The sequence below is a fragment of the Cherax quadricarinatus genome, chromosome 31 (assembly GCF_038502225.1).
Source record: "Cherax quadricarinatus isolate ZL_2023a chromosome 31, ASM3850222v1, whole genome shotgun sequence".
NCBI classification, from domain to species: Eukaryota; Metazoa; Arthropoda; class Malacostraca; order Decapoda; family Parastacidae; genus Cherax; species Cherax quadricarinatus.
In genome coordinates, this window is record NC_091322.1 from 11,775,828 (window position 1) to 11,795,084 (window position 19,257).

At 39.0% G+C, this 19,257-nt stretch overlaps 1 protein-coding gene across 10 annotated transcripts in view; it reads left to right on the forward strand.

The window, feature by feature from the left end:
• TBC1D5 (TBC1 domain family member 5) overlaps positions 1-17,829 on the forward strand; it is a 125,914-nt gene extending 108,085 nt beyond the window's left edge. For all 10 annotated transcript variants that reach the window (XM_053789322.2, XM_053789341.2, XM_053789381.2 and 7 more), the window contains 2 exons: positions 2,736-2,882; positions 16,491-17,829. In XM_053789322.2, coding sequence (XP_053645297.1) covers positions 2,736-2,882; positions 16,491-16,661 — 318 coding nt within the window. In that variant the 3' untranslated portion in view covers positions 16,662-17,829. The remainder of the gene's footprint in view (positions 1-2,735; positions 2,883-16,490) is intronic.
• Positions 17,830-19,257: the final 1,428 nt, after the last annotated feature.

Here is a 19,257-nt window from a genome sequence, read left to right on the forward strand (position 1 = left end):
ACACAAGCATAATACAGTGGACTCCCGGTTAACGATATTTTTTCACTCCAGAAGTATGTTCAGGTGCCAGTACTGACCGAATTTGTTCCCATAAGGAATATTGTGAAGTAGATTAGTCCATTTCAGACCCCCAAACATACACGTACAAACGCACTTACATAAATACACTTACATAATTGGTCGCATTCGGAGGTGATCGTTATGCGGGGGTCCACTGTATAATAATATACCCTGAATCCTGCGATGTTTGTCTGAAGAAAATAATAATCTTTAATGTGTATGGATGATGGTAGGTATGATGGACAGGTTTACAACTAAAGTTTTTAGTGATTGAGTGGTAGTGATATTTTATTAAATAATTATTGATACTAAAGTTTTGTTTAATGTATCCATTTATTTTCCCTGTACAGTAGGGCCCTGCACTACAGTGTTTTGCCTTATGGCGTTCTGCTAATACGGCGATTTCAAATTATGACCAAAATTTGCTATATGGCAAGTGATCTTTCAAATACGGCACGCCCCACACTGTTTACATTCTCCGTGAGCACATCTATTATGTCTGGAAACTTTCCAAAATTTCAAGTGTTTTAAAGTTATTGTGCATTTTATATGTACTCTGGTAATTATGCTTATGTGTACCTGTACCTAAATATACTTACTGTGCTGGCATGTAGGTACACATTAAAATCACTAAGAGTCTCTCTCTACTCATGATGCCATAGTAATACTATGTAATAATAATCTCTCTTGGGTACATTAAATGTCATATTTTATGTTAATAAAGACATTTTCATTGATCCATCTATGATATTTTCTTCAAAATTATATAAGAAACACGTTACATAGCATATAAACATGATGCATACACCCACAGAATAAAAATCGACATAAATATGAGATTTGTTTACAAAGCGGCTCTGTAGGAATGTCGGAAGAATTATGTTTTCTCTTGTCAAACACTGGGGGATAACTGTAGATAAATATTCCTTTCGTATTCCTTCACTCTATATATAGCAATTCACGACCCTTGTGGGTTTAGTGCTTCTTTTTTATTATGATTATAATAATAATAACTTGCAAGAATAATTTGTAATAATAACTTGTAATAATAATCATTTGTAATAATAATCATTTGTAGTAATAATTTGTAATAATAATAATGTGTCAGAGCATCATTCCTTCTAAAAATTACATGAGAATGGAAGTGTTGGTCTTTATTTATTCTACTGTACCACTGTGGAGACAACTTGTACATAATGTAAGGTGTTTGTATGAATGTTTATGAACCATAACAAAATGCATCATCTGTTTGTTTACATAGTGGGTGGGGTGGCCAGACTGGCTTCCCTACACTACCCTACCTACCACACCACTTTCTACAAATAAATACTTTTCACCTTTCACCCTACATTAAGACTACAAATATTTTAAGGTAAGTAATGAGTGTACTGTATATGCATTTTATCACTGTTTAAGCATCGTCATATATTATGCGTGGGTGGGGGTGGCCAGGAGGGCTACCACACCTAACCTCTTATAGTAAATGCTACTCAACTTTTGCCCTACATTAAGACTACGAATATTTTCAGGTAAATAATGAGTGTACTCTGTGTGTATTTTACTTTTTATTGTTTTTTAATGTCTAAGTTCTATTGCTAACTTAATATATGTTAGTGCAAACTTGTTATCTGGCATTTATATGCATTTATAAGTGGAAAAAATGGCGTTCTGCTTTCCGGCGAAGTCTGCTTTCTGGCAGTAGCCTGGGACCTAACCTGCTGTTTAAGTGGGGCCCTACTGTATTTACAATAGCCCAAACTGGATGCAATAATACTATATACCTAATTGTTTGCAATACTGAATATTTGCAGTTAAGTTACAAAATACCGTAGCTACATAATTAGTCATAGTCGTATAGTAGTAGTAGTAGTAGTATCAACAATAATAAGAGTGATAATATCAGTAATAATAATCATAAACTGGAGGCCTACAAACCCCTTGCTCAGGGAACCCCACATAACTAAATCTGACTTTTCCTAAAAACACTGGTTTGCAACTTCTAAAATTTCATTTCAGCTAGTCAGTTTTTGTCTTGTTCATGGATACTGGTGGGTAGACAGTGTTGTTAGTCAGTTAATGGAAATTTCAAAGACAATTTTAGCAGGGAATGCCTTTAACATACATTTCACCCACAGTGGGACTTCATCAAATTTCCATAATTATCATCATGCTTAATTAAATCCCACCTGCACATCACATAAACCACGCTCATCCAGTCTCACATGTTCACGTATATCTGCTACATGTACCATGCTATCATGTAATGACTTGTATAATTTGCTAACTTTAACCAAAATATAGTTAATGTACAGTTTGATAGATAAATATTAATCCATAGTCAGTACGAGTAGCAGTTGTGTATGTCGACCTCCATGTAAAACTCAAGCCTGATAGGTGATTGGTAGGGAAAGCTATGTTATATAACTGATAGTTCATTGATATCTATTCCTATTAGACTGGTAGATTTGTAGATGTCTATTGGTCCTGAGCAATGATTGTTAAACTAGGTGCAAAGGCTAACAGGGTAAATAAATAGGTACCTATATCACTGCACATTATCTTTACAACAAGAGTAATCAAGACCCTAGTGAAAGGTTTAAGTTTAAAGATCCATACAACAGTTTCAGAAATGAACCTTTATATATCATTTCAATTCTTCATATTTTGCATTTCAGGGTATGAGTGTTGAAGATTTGTCTGCAGTATGTTTGGGATGTGCAATGAACCTTTCACATCACACTGCTGCACTTCAGACTCGGCTTGCACAGCTCAAAGTGCAGCCAGATGTCACACTTAGGACGGCACTTAATGGTATTAATGAGGTGAGACTTGTACCATATGCAGTACTTTGTTACTGTTCTTTAGATAATCTTCAAAATATCCCCTATTTGTTTTGCCATTTTTTTTGGCTTCATTTGATTAAAAAAAAAAATAATTTTCTTGGAAAAAATCAGACACATGGACAGAATAAGTCTTGTTAAACAGTTAGTGGAGCTCTGTCAAGAACCGAGAGCAAAGCATCCTTAACCTTGAAACTGTCAAAGGCCCTGACTTTAAATGTCCCTTCTGTGTTGCAATTTTTTTAAATAAAAAATTCTTATATTGTAAAGTATAATTTTACCATAGATAATAAGACGAAAATGAATGCAATCCATACAGTACTTAACCCTTTCATTGTCCAGACCCCCTGATCTGAGAATTGCTTTCACTGTGCAAGAATTTTCCCAAAAATAAAATTGTTTTTTCTTATGGAATGATAGAGAATCTTTTTCTGAAGGCAATGAAACTAAAAGTACAAAATTTGATGCAAAATTGACGAAATTACTCTTTTGTGAATTTTGCAGTTAGCAGTATTAATGCATTGGCAATTTTGCCCACTTTGAGTCCTATTTTAGGCCAGTTACATTGTTCCAGTCGACCAAATTCTTAACGATTTTGCTAGTATGTCTTCCATTTAATCAACTGGGCACAAGAAATCACCTAGTCAGCTATTTCAACTACCCAAAAAAGTGGTCAGAAATTGGTAATTTGGCCAATTTCACACAAATTTCAAAATAAGGTCCATAAACAATGCAGGCATACCTGGCACTAAAATAATATTCTCTCTGTTCTTTAGTTACATTCCTAGGCTTGTCACATGAATTCCATTTTGATTTTTAATTCACACACAAAAAACTGAAGATTTACTGTTATGCAATAAATCAAAGTTGAAGGTCATGAAGTGCTTGACAGCAACAGCGGGTGTTGCCATATGGGGCTCAATGTTATCTTTTTCTTTTCTCTATTTTTTTTTATATGTTTTCAAGTACAGTAGAACCTTGGTACTCAAACAGCTCCTTATTCTAACAATTCGGTACTCAAATGCTTTGTTCAGTAAAAGAATCACTTGGTAGTCGACCGTTTGCTCGGCACATGACCAAGCAAACATGACCTGCCAGAACATGTGTGTCAGTCTCTCCGCAGCTGTCACTCAGTGCAAAACTCCCCTGAACTTCGCTGTAAACTATTTCATGTTTGTTCACATTTTTTGGTGTTTATATTATTTGTGTAAGTCACCACAGGGTCTAGGAAGATTAGTGATAACAGCCAATCAGAAAAGAAAATTGGTTAGTCACAATAGAGATGAAAAAAAAAAATCATGGCAAAATATGAAAGAGGTACCCGCATGTCTGATTTTGCTACCTGTGTAAAACATTCATTGTTTTATATTCGCCGTGAAAATCATTGCAGTTCATTCATTATTAACGGTGCCACTTCAAAAAAATAGGTAAATATCTTACTTCCAAGATAACCTAGAAAAATGTGTGCATAGCATAGGACTCGGGAAAATCACGCTATTTTTGAGCTTTTTGTTGACATAAACATGATCTAAGAGTGTTTGCCCTGATGTAAACACCACCACCTCTCCATATCATATGCCTTTTAATTAATTTTGGTGTCTTTATTGTGCTTCTAGGTTATCTGTCATGTTTCTGATATCAAGTTGGAATAAATGTGATAGATAGATAGTAAGCGTGTATGCACCTGGAGAAGAGAGAAGTGTAGAGGAGAGAGAGAGATTTTGGGAAATGTTGAGTGAATGCGTGGGGAGTTTTGAATCAAGTGTGAGAGTAATGGTGGTTGGGGATTTCAATGCTAAAGTGGGTAAAAATGTTATGGAGGGAGTAGTAGGTAAATTTGGGGTGCCAGGGGTAAATGTAAATGGGGAGCCTTTAATTGAGCTATGTGTAGAAAGAAATTTGGTAATAAGTAACACATATTTTATGAAAAAGAGGATAAATAAATATACAAGGTATGATGTAGCACGTAATGAAAGTAGTTTGTTAGATTATGTATTGGTGGATAAAAGGTTGATGGGTAGGCTCCAGGATGTACATGTTTATAGAGGGGCAACTGATATATCGGATCATTATTTAGTTGTAGCTACAGTTAGAGTAAGAGGTAGATGGGAAAAGAGGAAGGTGGCAACAAGAAGTAAGAGGGAGGTGAAAGTGTATAAACTAAGGGAGGAGGAAGTTCGGGCGAGATATAAGCGACTATTGACAGAAAGGTGGGCTAGTGCAAAGATGAGTAGTGGGGGGGTTGAAGAGGGTTGGAATAGTTTTAAAAATGCAGTATTGGAATGTGGGGCAGAAGTTTGTGGTTATAGGAGGGTGGGGGCAGGAGGAAAGAGGAGTGATTGGTGGAATGATGAAGTAAAGGGTGTGATAAAAGAGAAAAAGGTAGCTTACGAGACGTTTTTACAAAGCAGAAGTGTTATAAGAAGAGCAGAGTATATGGAGAGTAAAAGAAAGGTGAAGAGAGTGGTGAGAGAGTGCAAAAGGAGAGCAGATGAAAGAGTGGGAAAGGCACTGTCAAGAAATTTTAATGAAAATAAGAAAAAATTTTGGAGTGAGTTAAACAAGTTAAGAAAGCCTAGGGAAAGTATGGATTTGTCAGTTAAAAACAGAGTAGGGGAGTTAGTAGATGGGGAGAGGGAGGTATTAGGTAGATGGCGAGAATATTTTGAGGAACTTTTAAATGTTAAGGAAGAAAGGGAGGCGGTAATTTCATGCACTGGCCAGGGAGGTATACCATCTTTTAGGAGTGAAGAAGAGCAGAATGTAAGTGTGGTGGAGGTACGTGAGGCATTACGTAGAATGAAAGGGGGTAAAGCAGCTGGAACTGATGGGATCAGGACAGAAATGTTAAAAGCAGGGGGGGATATAGTGTTGGAGTGGTTGGTATTTTTGTTTAATAAATGTATGAAAGAGGGGAAGGTACCTAGGGATTGGCGGAGAGCATGTATAGTCCCTTTATATAAAGGGAAAGGGGACAAAAGAGATTGTAAAAATTATAGAGGAATAAGTTTACTGAGTATACCAGGAAAAGTATATGGTAGGGTTATAATTGAAAGAATTAGAGGTAAGACAGAATGTAGAATTGCGGACGAGCAAGGAGGCTTCAGAGTGGGTAGGGGATGTGTAGATCAAGTGTTTACATTGAAGCATATATGTGAACAGTATTTAGATAAAGGTAGGGAAGTTTTTATTGCATTTATGGATTTAGAAAAGGCATATGATAGAGTGGATAGAGGAGCAATGTGGCAGATGTTGCAGGTATATGGAATAGCTGGTAAGTTACTAAATGCTGTAAAGAGCTTTTATGAGGATAGTGAGGCTCAGGTTAGAGTGTGTAGAAGAGAGGGAGAATACTTCCCGGTAAAAGTAGGTCTTAGACAGGGATGTGTAATGTCACCATGGTTGTTTAATATATTTATAGATGGGGTTGTAAAAGAAGTAAATGCTAGGGTGTTCGGGAGAGGGGTGGGATTAAATTATGGGGAATCAAATTCAAAATGGGAATTGACACAGTTACTTTTTGCTGATGATACTGTGCTTATGGGAGATTCTAAAGAAAAATTGCAAAGGTTAGTGGATGAGTTTGAGAATGTGTGTAAAGGTAGAAAGTTGAAAGTGAACATAGAAAAGAGTAAGGTGATGAGGGTATCAAATGATTTAGATAAAGAAAAATTGGATATCAAATTGGGGAGGAGGAGTATGGAAGAAGTGAATGTTTTCAGATACTTAGGAGTTGACGTGTCGGCGGATGGATTTATGAAGGATGAGGTTAATCATAGAATTGATGAGGGAAAAAAGGTGAGTGGTGCGTTGAGGTATATGTGGAGTCAAAAAACGTTATCTATGGAGGCAAAGAAGGGAATGTATGAAAGTATAGCAGTACCAACACTCTTATATGGATGTGAAGCTTGGGTGGTAAATGCAGCAGCGAGGAGACGGTTGGAGGCAGTGGAGATGTCCTGTCTAAGGGCAATGTGTGGTGTAAATATTATGCAGAAAATTCGGAGTGTGGAAATTAGGAGAAGGTGTGGAGTTAATAAAAGCATTAGTCAGAGGGCAGAAGAGGGGTTGTTGAGGTGGTTTGGTCATTTAGAGAGAATGGATCAAAGTAGAATGACATGGAAAGCATATAAATCTATAGGGGAAGGAAAGAGGGGTAGGGGTCGTCCTCGAAAGGGTTGGAAAGAGGGGGTAAAGGAGGTTTTGTGGGTGAGGGGCTTGGACTTCCAGCAAGCGTGCATGAGTGTGTTAGATAGGAGTGAATGGAGACGAATGATACTTGGGACCTGACGATCTGTTGGAGTGTGAGCAGGGTAATATTTAGTGAAGGGATTCAGGGAAACCGGTTATTTTCATATAGTCGGACTTGAGTCCTGGAAATGGGAAGTACAATGCCTGCACTTTAAAGGAGGGGTTTGGGATATTGGCAGTTTGGAGGGATATGTTGTGTATCTCTATACGTATATGCTTCTAAGCTGTTGTATTCTGAGCACCTCTGCAAAAGCAGTGATAATGTGTGAGTGTGGTGAAAGTGTTGAATGATGATGAAAGTATTTTCTTTTTGGGGATTTTCTTTCTTTTTTTTGGGTCACCCTGCCTCGGTGGGAGACGACCGACTTGTTGAAAAAAAAAAAAAAAAAAAAAGATAGATAACCTTTATTACTAATATTAGCATAATTAAACAACATTGTATTCGTGCCACTGCTAGTATCCAGCTATCAGGATGAATTATCAGATACTGAATACTACTGCTGGGCCTTCCCTCTCTCTCTCTCTCTTATAGCTCCTCCCATTTCGGGCCCCTCTTATATTATGCTTGCTTTCCATTTTGAATTTTTATTCACACAAAAAATAGAAGAATTACTGTTATGCAGCCTACTGCATTATTGTAAAAATGGTATAAATAATATCAGTGCATTTGTGAAAGCATATTAGACCCTCAAGTTGACGTGTATTGGACACGTGACGTAATTTGTTTACTCATGAGCATCAGCAAAAATCGAACATTTCCGCTGCTTTGAGCTCAATTTCAAGGAACTTTTAGTCTGTAAGTGATTCAGAATCATCACTATTTCTGTAATATATCTTTCATTCTATCAAATGAGACCAAGAAAATGAGACTACAACCATAAATAACGTACAAAAATATACCACTAGCTACTGGTGTACACGGGGCCCCTTGAAATGAAGCCTTTGCTTGTCTAACACTCAGATAGACAAGCATTGTGTTTAGTTTTTCTTTTTTAGATTATGCATGCTAGGTTTGTAAACTTTGTGTTAAAATGCTTTTGTAAGTGTATTTTTGGAGGTCTGAAATGGATTAATCTAATTTATATTATTCCTTATGACCAGTCTTTATACCTAAATAATGTACAGTGGTCCCTCAATAATTGTCCGGCCTGAAAGTCATCCATTTCGGAAATAGTCCTGTTTTTTCGTCAAAATATTGGCTCGCAAATGGTCCGGTAACTCGCTAATAGTCCTAATAGTCCTTCGTCCCGGACGCGTACTCACGCTCTGAGCCGCCTAGGCCTTTCCTTCCCAGCCAGTGTGCCATTGTTTACCAGTGAGTGACGGTCCCCTCACATGCTCCTACGAAATATTTCATAATATTCCATTGATTTTAGTGCTTGCAAGTGCTTGCATGGCTCCAAATAAAGCTTCTAGTGCCAACCCTTTGGTAAAGAATGTGAGAAACACATAATTTATGAAAAAGTTTGTAGAAAAATACAAAGATGGTGGTGGTAGAGTGGAAGCAGTTGTGATAGTGGTTGATGAACATAAGAACATAAGAAAGGAGGATCACTGCAGCAGGCCTGTTGGCCCATGCTCGGCAGATCCTTTACAATTCATCCCACTAACGAAACATTTTCCCAACCCAGTCCTCAATGCTACCCAAGAAATAAGCTCTGATAACTCTATCCACTCATTTGCAAGTCCCAAATGAGTGGATAGAGTTATCAGAGCTTATTTCTTGGGTAGCATTGAGGACTGGGTTGGGAAAATGTTTCGTTAGTGGGATGAATTGTAAAGGACCTGTCGAGCATGGGCCAACAGGCCTGCTGCAGTGATCCTCCTTTCTTATGTTCTTATGTTCATCAACCACTATCACAACTGCTTCCACTCTACCACCACCATCTTTGTATTTTTCTACAAACTTTTTCATAAATTGTGTGTTTCTCACATTCTTTACCAAAGGGCTGGCACTAGAAGCTTTCTTTGGTGGTAGTGATGGTGGTAGAAGGTAGTAGTGATGGTGGTAGAGGGTTCCTTCTTTAGTGATTAAGCAATTCTACCAACTCCTCCAATGTTGTTGGAGTTATATAGGGCTACAAAAACCACCGCCGCCTCAGCTGCTGTTTCACCACCATTATGGACGGCTTACACTCAGTGGCCCTTATATACCCAACAACAACACAACACAACACCTCTCATGACATACGTAATGACTTATTTTATTCATCCTAGAGTATATTCCATGTTTCTATGTTATTAATATTGTTTATTATGTCATATTAGTTAAATTGTGATAGATAAATAAGCCATAGAGTTGATATTAGTGTCATATTCTCCAACAATAAACTTGCCATCCCTCCTTCACACAAACAAATAGCCAATAAGAACATAACAATGGAAGAACACTGCAGGTCTACTGGCCCATACAAGGCAGGTCCTTATCAAAATGACCTCCACCCAAAGCTACCCAAGAATTTACTCCCGTACCCAATGACACAAATCAAACTCAGCTCCTCCAACTCGTATATTTGTCCAATCTCTTCTTAAAGCTACCCAAGGTCCTAGCCTCGATCACCCTACTGGTAAGTGTGATGTTAAATAAGAACTTAAGAAAGTAAGAACACTGGAACAGGCCTGCTGGCCCATACTAGGCTGGTCCTTCACAAATCCAACCCACTAACAGAACAAATGCTACCCAAGCAATAAGCTCAGGTGCAAGTCCGACTCAAATCCAACCCCTCTCACTCGTGTATTTATCCAACCTAAATTTGAAACTACCCAATGTTTTAGCTTCGATCACCCTACTAGGCAGACCGTTCCACTCATCAACTACCCCTATTACCAATGTTCATTTATACATTTTATTAGTGCCCTAGAGTCCTTATGGAGGGGGATTCCCCTTCCAAATAACCTCTGTATCCTCTCTCCTCCTCCCTGTCTTCCATTCATCAACAACAGCCTTCAATAAAGGTAACTCATGTTGAATGTTCATTCTTTTGTGCATGTAAATCTATCTTTTGGGTAAAAAAAAAATTGTTGTTGATACTTCTGGGTGTCTGGAACGAATTAATTGGATTTACATTATTTCTTATGGGGAAAATTGATTCGAAAATCGTCCATTTCGATAATAGTCCCACTTCCAGGAACGGATTATGGACGATTATTGAGGGACCACTGTATATTAGAGCTGATTTCCTCAATTCTGTTTATTACAGTATGTAGCACACTGTTGTATAAACATTTAAAAATATACCAGAAATGTTATAAATGGTGTAAAGGTGACATTAAAACAATATCACTGATGGTTGACACAAATCTACTAACATTATAGTACATACGCTCATTGTTTAGTGACGAATTCGCTTACCACTGGGGTCTTATGTCCTTATCTATGTCATTAAGTGTTCCCTCCACCCTTCCATCCCCCCCTACCTTGGTACAGTCCATTACAGTTCCAATCTTTACTCATCCTCCCCCTACCATTTCCAATATTGTCTCCCATATGACGTCTCTGAATTCTGAAACACTTGAAGCAATCTCTGAATATATTGCAGAGACCAAACCATCAATGGACACTGATCCACCCTCCGCTCCTTCTCTCTCCTCTACTCCATCTGCGCAACTCCTTTCTTCACAGCGCACCGTTCCTTCGCTGCTTGAACGTTTTCCACTGCCTCCGCATGTGGACTTTTCTAACCCCTCTAGTCCGTAGGAACCCTTACCTGCGGATTTCAGGTATCTTTATCATTGCCAATCATGGCCTATTTACAGTGGAATATACGCGACCTCAGGGGTAATCGGGGTGAGCTTCAGATGTTACTCTCCCAGTTTTCCCCTCTTGGTGTTTGCTTACAGGAACCAAAATTACACTCTGCTGTTATCTCTCCCATCTCAGGCTATAATTTATTGTATTCTTCAGATCCTTTTCCTGATGGGACCTTTAATGAAAGTGCCCTTCTTCTACGCACTGATATTCCATACCATCAGCTATTTGTTCGTACTTCGCTGCATTACACAGCAGCCCGTATCCACTTGCATAGGTGGTATACGCTCTGTTCTTTATATCTCTCCTCGGGCATTATCTATTCCGGATATTGCCTTTCTTGTTTCGTCATTACCACCACCGATTCTGTTACTTGGTGATTTTAATGCCCACCATTTCCTCTGGGGGGGGGGGTCTCACTGTGATTCCCGTGGCATTCAGTTAGAGGCTTTTCTTGCCACCCACCCCCTCCATGTTTTAAATACAGGTACTCACACCCATTTTGATCCTCGGACTCACACTCTCTCTTGCATCGATCTCTCAGTCTGCTCTTCCTCCGCCGCATTAGACTTCACTTGGTCTGTTCTTCTGGACTTACATGACAGCAGTCATTTCCCAATCATTCTTACTTCCCCTTCATATTCACCACCTCTTCGCATCCCACGCTGGCAATTTGATCAGGCAAATTGGAACCTTTACTCACACCTAACTGTTTTTAGAGAGGTTCCTTCTTCGTCCTCCATCAATGAGCTTTTACACCTCTTCTCGTCCTCCGTTTTAACCGCAGCTTCTCATTCTATACCCCAAACTTCAAGCAGGCATTCTCAGAAATGCGTGCCTTGGTGGTCTCCTGCTTGTGCTCGTGCAGTACGTTTGAAACGCGCTGCATGGGGCAGGTACCGGTACAATAGAACCACAGAGAGACTTCTTGAATTTAAGCAGAAGCGTGCGATCGCTCGCCGTGTCATCCGTGACGCTAAACGCACTTGCTGGCGAGATTATGTCTCCACCATCACCCCTGCTTCCTCTATGAGTGCAGTCTGGAAAAAAGTATGAAAACTGAGTGGTAAATATTCTCCTGACCCAGCTCCTGTTCTGCGGGTTGCCGGTGTTGATATAGCAAACCCACTAGATGATGCCAATGAAATTGGCAATCATCTGGTCCGTATTTCTCAGGGACTCCATCTATGCCCCTCATTTCTTTCCTCAAAGTCTGCCAGAGAGTTAGCACCCTTGGACTTCTCTTCTCTCAGAGAAGAACAGTATAATGTGCCTTTTACACTTGAAGAACTGGAGGCAACACTCTCAGCTTGCCGATCATCGGCAGCTGGGCCCGACGACATTCATATTCGTATGCTACAACATTTACATCAGTCAGCCCTTGCAGTCCTATTATGCCTTTACAATCTTATTTGGTCACAAGGAGTTCTTCCACAGCTGTGGAAATCCGCCATTGTTCTCCCTTTCCGCAAACCAGGCACTACGGGACATGAAACCTCCCACTATCGTCCCATTGCTCTTACCAGTGCAGTTTGCAAAGTGATGGAACGCCTAGTAAATAGACGTTTAGTGTGGTATTTAGAGACACACAACAGTCTCTCCACTCGTCAATATGGCTTTCGTAAGGGACGTTCTACCATAGACCCCTTACTACGCTTGGATACGTATGTTCGTAACGCCTTTGTGAATAACCACTCAGTTATTGCCATATTTTTTGACCTTGAGAAGGCATATGACACAACTTGGAGGTATAATATTTTAGCCCAAGCCCACTCCTTAGGCCTTCGAGGCAATCTACCATCCTTCCTTAAGAACTTTTTAACTGACAGGCATTTCCGTGTTCGGGTTAATAATGTGCTCTCCCCGGACTTTATCCAAGCTGAAGGTGTCCCCCAGGGATGTGTTCTGAACACAACACTTTTTCTCCTTGCTATTAATGGTTTGGTCTCTAGTCTTCCATCAAATATTTGGTCATCACTCTATGTTGATGACTTCGCTATTGCCTGTGCAGGCGCTGACTGTCACCTTATTACAGTTTCTCTCCAGCATGCAGTTGACCGTGTTTCCAATTGGGCCACCACACGTGGGTTTAAATTTTCCAGCACTAAAACCCACCAAATTACTTTCACTAGACGCTCTGTCATCTCCGATCATCCTTTGTACCTCGATGGCTCCCGTATCCCTGAACGTGATACAGTCAAGTTTCTGGGCCTCCTCTTTGATCGTAGGTTATCCTGGAAACCTCACATTACCTCTCTGAAGGCAACTTGCCACAGCCGGCTGAACCTCCTTAAAACCCTTGCTCATCTTTCATGGGGAGCTGATCGTCGAACCCTCCTTCGCCTACATTCCACCCTTATCTTATCGAAACTTGATTATGGTGACCAGATCTATTCAGCGGCATCTCCTGCTACTCTCTCTAGCCTTAACCCCATTCATCACCAAGGATTACGTTTATGCCTTGGTGCTTTTCGCTCTTCCCCTGTCGAGAGCCTCTATGCAGAAGCGAACGTTCCATCCTTATCCGATCGCCGTGATGCCCATTGCCTTCGCTACTATGTACGCTCTCATGATCTCCGCAATCCTTCCATTTATAGAATGGTCACTGATATTAGTAGACATTCTTTATTTGTTCACCGCCCCTGTTTACTCCGTCCCTTCTCTCTTCGCCTTCATTCACTCTTGTCTTCTCTTCAATTACCACCTTTCTATGTACATGTAGCATCTCACTTTTCCCTACCCCCCTGGGAAGTTCCAGCTGTTCGAGTCTATTCTTTCTCTCTCCCTTGCTCGGAAGCCCAACTGTCTACGGTCGCTTCCCGCTCTCATTTTCTTGACCACTTTCACTCTCATTCTCATGCCATTGCTGTGTACACAGATGGCTCTAAGTCTTCTGACGGCGTAGGATTCGCAGCAGTGTTTCCGGACAGCGTCGTACAAGGGCATTTACTATCTTCGGCTAGTATTTTTACTGCTGAATTGTATGCCATCCTTACAGCACTTATCCGTATTGCATCTATGCCTGTGTCATCATTTGTGGTTGTCTCAGACTCCCTTAGTGTTTTACAGGCCATACAGAAATTTGATACACCTCACCCCTTAGTCCTCCGTATCCAACTTTGGCTACGCCGCATCTTTACCAAGCATAAAGATATTGTTTTTTGTTGGGTCCCTGGTCATGTTGACGTACAGGGCAATGAACAGGCAGACACTGCTGTGCGGTCAGCAGTACATGACCTACCAGTTTCATGTAGAGGTATTCCATTTACGGACTATTTTGCTGCAATATCTTCCCAACTTCACACCCGTTGGCAACAACGTTGGTCTACTATGCTCGGCAACAAACTTCAATCTATTAAACCGAGTAGTATAGGTTACTGGCCGTCTTATCACCAGTGTCGAGGTTGGGAGACTACTCTCTCCCGTCTTCGCATTGGCCATACTCGTCTTAATCATAGATATCTCATGGAGAGGCGCCCTGCTCCTCTCTGTGAGAATTGCCAAGTTCCATTATCAGTCAGCCACATTCTGTTGGACTGCCCACTTTATCAACGAGCACGCAGAATTTACCTCCGTCGTCGTCTTCGCTCTGCTGCTCTCTTTACCTTCCCTTCTCGCTGATGGACCCACCTTTCATCCAGACTCTCTCATTGACTTTTTGACAACAACTGACTTACTTCACAAATTCTGATACCTTCAGCCCTTTCTACTTCAATCTCTTGCTACCCCCTACCCCCGTTCTATCCCCTGCCCCGCTGTTTTCTTTAACCTACTGATCATCCGTCCTCCCTTCTGCCATCCAATACCCTCGCTTTCTTCCCTACCCTGCAGCGCTGTATAGCCCTTGTGGCTTAGCGCTTCTTTTTGATTATAATAATAATAATAATATGTCATTAAGTGAGGAGAGGCTGTATATCTTTTTATCTGTCAAATGATACAAAGAAACTGAGAATACAACCATAAAATAACATCTGAAAATACAGTGCAAAGTTGCTATTTTTAACCAGACACATGATCAGTTTTTTCCCCATACAATGCATGGGGCAGGTTTTTTTTTATATAGTGCACACTTGCCACATAGGTCCATTCTCTCATATCTAGGCCCAAATTTACCGCTCATTGCTTATCTGAGTGACCTGAGCTCATCACGTGGTACTATGGCACAGAGCACAGACCCTGAGCTTTGTAGTGTAAACATATTATTAGGCTTTTATATACATTTGAAAGTGAAAAAGGCTATGTTTCACTTTACAGCAGCAGTAGCCCCATGGCCTGGCTGGCAAAGCTCTCGCTTCACATACAGAGGGCCCGGGTTCGATTCCTGGTGGGGTAGAAACATTTCAACGCGTTTCCTTACACCTGTTGTCCTGTTCACCTAGCAGCAAGTAGGTACCTGGGTGTTAGTCAGCTGGTGTGGGTTGCATCCTAGGGGACAAGATTGAGGACCCCAATGGAAATAAGACGGACAGTTCTTGATGACGCACTGCCTTTCTTGGGTTATCATGGGTGGTTAACCCTGCGGGGTTAAAAATCTGAACGAAATCTTCTCTTACCTGCTGTATAAGTGGAGCCCACCTGTATTTACTGTTTGGAGGGACAATCTGAGCTGTTGTATCTGTGCCCTTGGGGAAGACAATGATAGTATGAATAATGGTGAGTGTTTCTTTTTCGGGTCACCCTGCCTCGGTGGGAGGTGGCCAGCGTGTTAAAAACACATTAACTTTGGTGTCTCAGATGTATTGTTATTATTATTATAATAAAGGGGGAAGCGCTAAACCTGTAGGATTATACAGCGCCTATGGGGGGATGTGAAAGGTATTCAGGTTTCAGAGAACTGGAGCACGGATCCAATTCCCTAGATCAAGAGCCCCTCACCAGCATCAAGGAACCTTCCTTGAGAGGTAAAACTATTTTTTTTTTTTTGACACGTAATTCCTTCATTCTTATATTGAAAATGCACTACATATTTTACATAATTTTATGGATAGCATAATGAAGCTTTATATACATATAGGGTATAATATATTTTATTTAATTCATCCTAGCCACTAAATCAGGGATGATTGCATATTAATGGCTTTAGAGAAAAGGAGGAGCCTCTGGAAACAACCAGATTTCTTTTTCTTTCAACGTACTGGCTGTATCCTACCGAGGTGGGGTGGCCTGAAAGGAAAAAATGAAAGTTTCTCCTTTTACATTTAGTAATATATACAGGAGAAGGGGTTACTAACCCCTTGCTCCTGGCATTTTAGTCACCTCTTACGACATGCATGGCTTATGGAGGAATTCTGTTCCACTTCCCCATGGAGATAAGAAGAAGTAAACAAGAACAAGAACTAGTAAGAAAAATAGAAGAAAACCCAGAAGGGTGTGTGTGTATATGTATATGCTTGTATATGCACGTGTAGTATGACCTAAATGTAAGAAGTAGCAAGACGTACCTGAAATCTTGCATGTTTATGAGATGGAAAAAAGATACCAGCAATCCTACCATCATGTAAAACAATTATACTCTGGAAATTGAAGTTCACTTTGCAGAACAAGAGAGACATATATTATAATTTTATATTTGAAAGATAGTATAATTTCAGGTAATAGAAACATTGTCAAGTGTGCGAGGTCATCTCAGTGGGTCCAGCAGTACCAGTGTCTCCAATGGACAGGTTGAAGTGCTTCCTCCTTTAGCATCAAGTCTCTCATCAGCACCCACACCCCATCACCCACTTTCTTTAAGAGACAGCATTAACCAGCAGGCCTCGTGAACATTCATTAGACAGGGCTTAATTTTGAATCATTGGTAATTGTTCTCTTTCATTTTTCATTCTGTGATCATTTATTATTAATTAGAGATTTTTTAATATTATTCTGTATATTTGCAGCTTTTTATACCAGAATTCAGTTTGTGTATAATAAGTATAGACAATTTTTTTATTTACTCTTGTTAATTATAATCTGAAGTAAAATATTTTTTTATTTACCCAGATTTTATATCTGTATTTATTTGTTATTTTGTTGTAGCAACAGTGAGGATTGCTCTCATATGATTGTGTCACTGCAGTGTAATTCAGTACATGCTTTTATGTGAAAAAATGTTATTTTCTGCAAATTTTTATATTGTTGGATGCATTTAATTTTTCAAAGCTCTGGTAAAGTGCAAAAACTTTGGCACCCTTGTATCTAATTATTAAATTTTCCAAAGAGTTAATAACAGATTTTAAAATTTTTCGCTATGTGATAAAGTTTGATTAAAGAAATTACTTCGTGCTGAATTATTGTAAGAATAATTCGATGTCAAGGATTTTTTCTATCAGATTTTAGCATTTTTAGAAAATTTTTTAAATAAATTTTTAATAACTCCTTGAAACATTGAATTAATACAGAGTTGCCAAAGTTTCTGCATTTTAATATAACTTTGAAAAAAAAGGTGCTTTTAATATAATAGTAAAGCTATATTGAAAAGTATTTTATTATGAGAAAATATTCAAATTATATACAATAGGCATAGATAGGGTACATTTGACCCCATTTTTATGCAGTAATAAATGTTTTCTGCATTGTCTGTGAGATTAAACAAACATTTCAGAAACTTCAGTTGACAAGTGTCCATATGTGATATACATTTCTTATAAAGAGTAATCAAGTAATAATATTACAAATCATGACATTCATAGAATAAATCAGCATTACATCTTGTCAATAAATAGATAAATGTAGTAAGATGTTATTTTTGGGGATTAAAGTGTAATAATGTCTAAATATGCCATGATTGATATTTGCACAATTATGTGTAGCATCTTGAGTCAATCTCAGGTTACATAATATAAATGCTTTGTACTGCCACACAGTGGCTTATAATTATGCTAAATGAATTATTGTAAATTCTTTATGCAAGTGATTAAATATAAATAGATGATGTCAGAAGAGTAAAGAGCAGTCTGTTTTATTTTGCATATAAGCTGTGAATGAAGCTATTTTACTAACTCAAGTGTCTTAAATATTTTCTTGGAATTTGCCAATTTTTAATGCACAAAATCAGTTTTAAATGAACATATGTTTATAGAGCTCACATTTGTTCAATAGAGATTGGTAAACAACTATAAATTTATAATTTATGATTTTCTTAAGGCTAAATTATAAACATAATTTTCCTTTATTCAGTGCATGTATACTTTGTGTATATTTATTTTATGCAAGTATGCAGAGGTCACTCATTCTGTAAGGTGCTCACATTTGTCTAATAGAGATTGGTCAAGAAATATAGATTTAATGTTCATGATTTTCTTAAGGATGATTTACAAATAATCTGCCCTAAGGAGAGGAAGCTTATGATGTCTCAGTCTGTCCTGGACCACTGTCAAGTCACAATTGAGAGAGCAAGAGAGAGCTGAGAAGACCAGAAGACAGGTCAGGAGGAGGGAGGGAAAAGAAGGGAACAGTAATAGTAATAATAGTATTATAATTAACAGCAGTAGTAGTAGTAATTATGATGGTTGTAGCAGTGGTGGTAGTAGCAATAAGGTAATTGCAGTAGTAGTAGTAATTGTACTATTGGTTAAAATAATAGTGTGTAGTAGTAGTGAAAGAATTGGTAATAGTGGCAGCAGTTGTATATAAGAACAAAGCAATGGGAGTGCTGCAGAAGATTTACTGTCTCACATTGGGCAGGACTAGTGCTAAGGGACAGAGGGGTACTTTGGTGGGCTATTTGCCCCAAACCTAGGAAAGAAAAGCAATAAAGGGAAAAATCAGAATACAGGAAAGACAAATGAAATACTGAAGACAAGTTTAGAGGAAACAAGAGACAGCAGCAAAGGTCAGGTCATATTATGAGTATTCTGAAAATTAGAGCATTTAACAGTGTATTGAGAAAGGCAGGCTAGAAGAAGTGTACATAGTTTTGGTAGGGTGCCATTTAATAGGATGGCCAAGATCTCTAACATGATAGAAAAGAGTATGGTTTGTGTCAGCAGGGCATTTGCTACTATTAAGTCTATCAGAGAGTGATCAATTTCACTAAGGTATAAAAGAGAACAGAAGCAGCAGGGAATGAAGCAGACACAAAGAATCAGTGATGGGAGAAGTATGAATTAGAATACTATGATCAGAAACGTGTTTGGTATCTAAAGCACAGACAGGGTTGTTAAAGTTTTGAAGACTGGAACTGTATAGAAGGCAAAAAAAAAAAAGAGGAGGAGTCCATTTAGCATGAGATTAGGCAATTTTTTAAATTGGGAGGGTATCCATGACCACGAATAATGGAAATTTCACCTCTTCAAGGGGGGCTCCTTGGCGTGGTGAAGAGGCTCTTGGTCTGAGGAATTAGACCTGTTGGTTTCCTTCCTCAGACCGAACTTAATT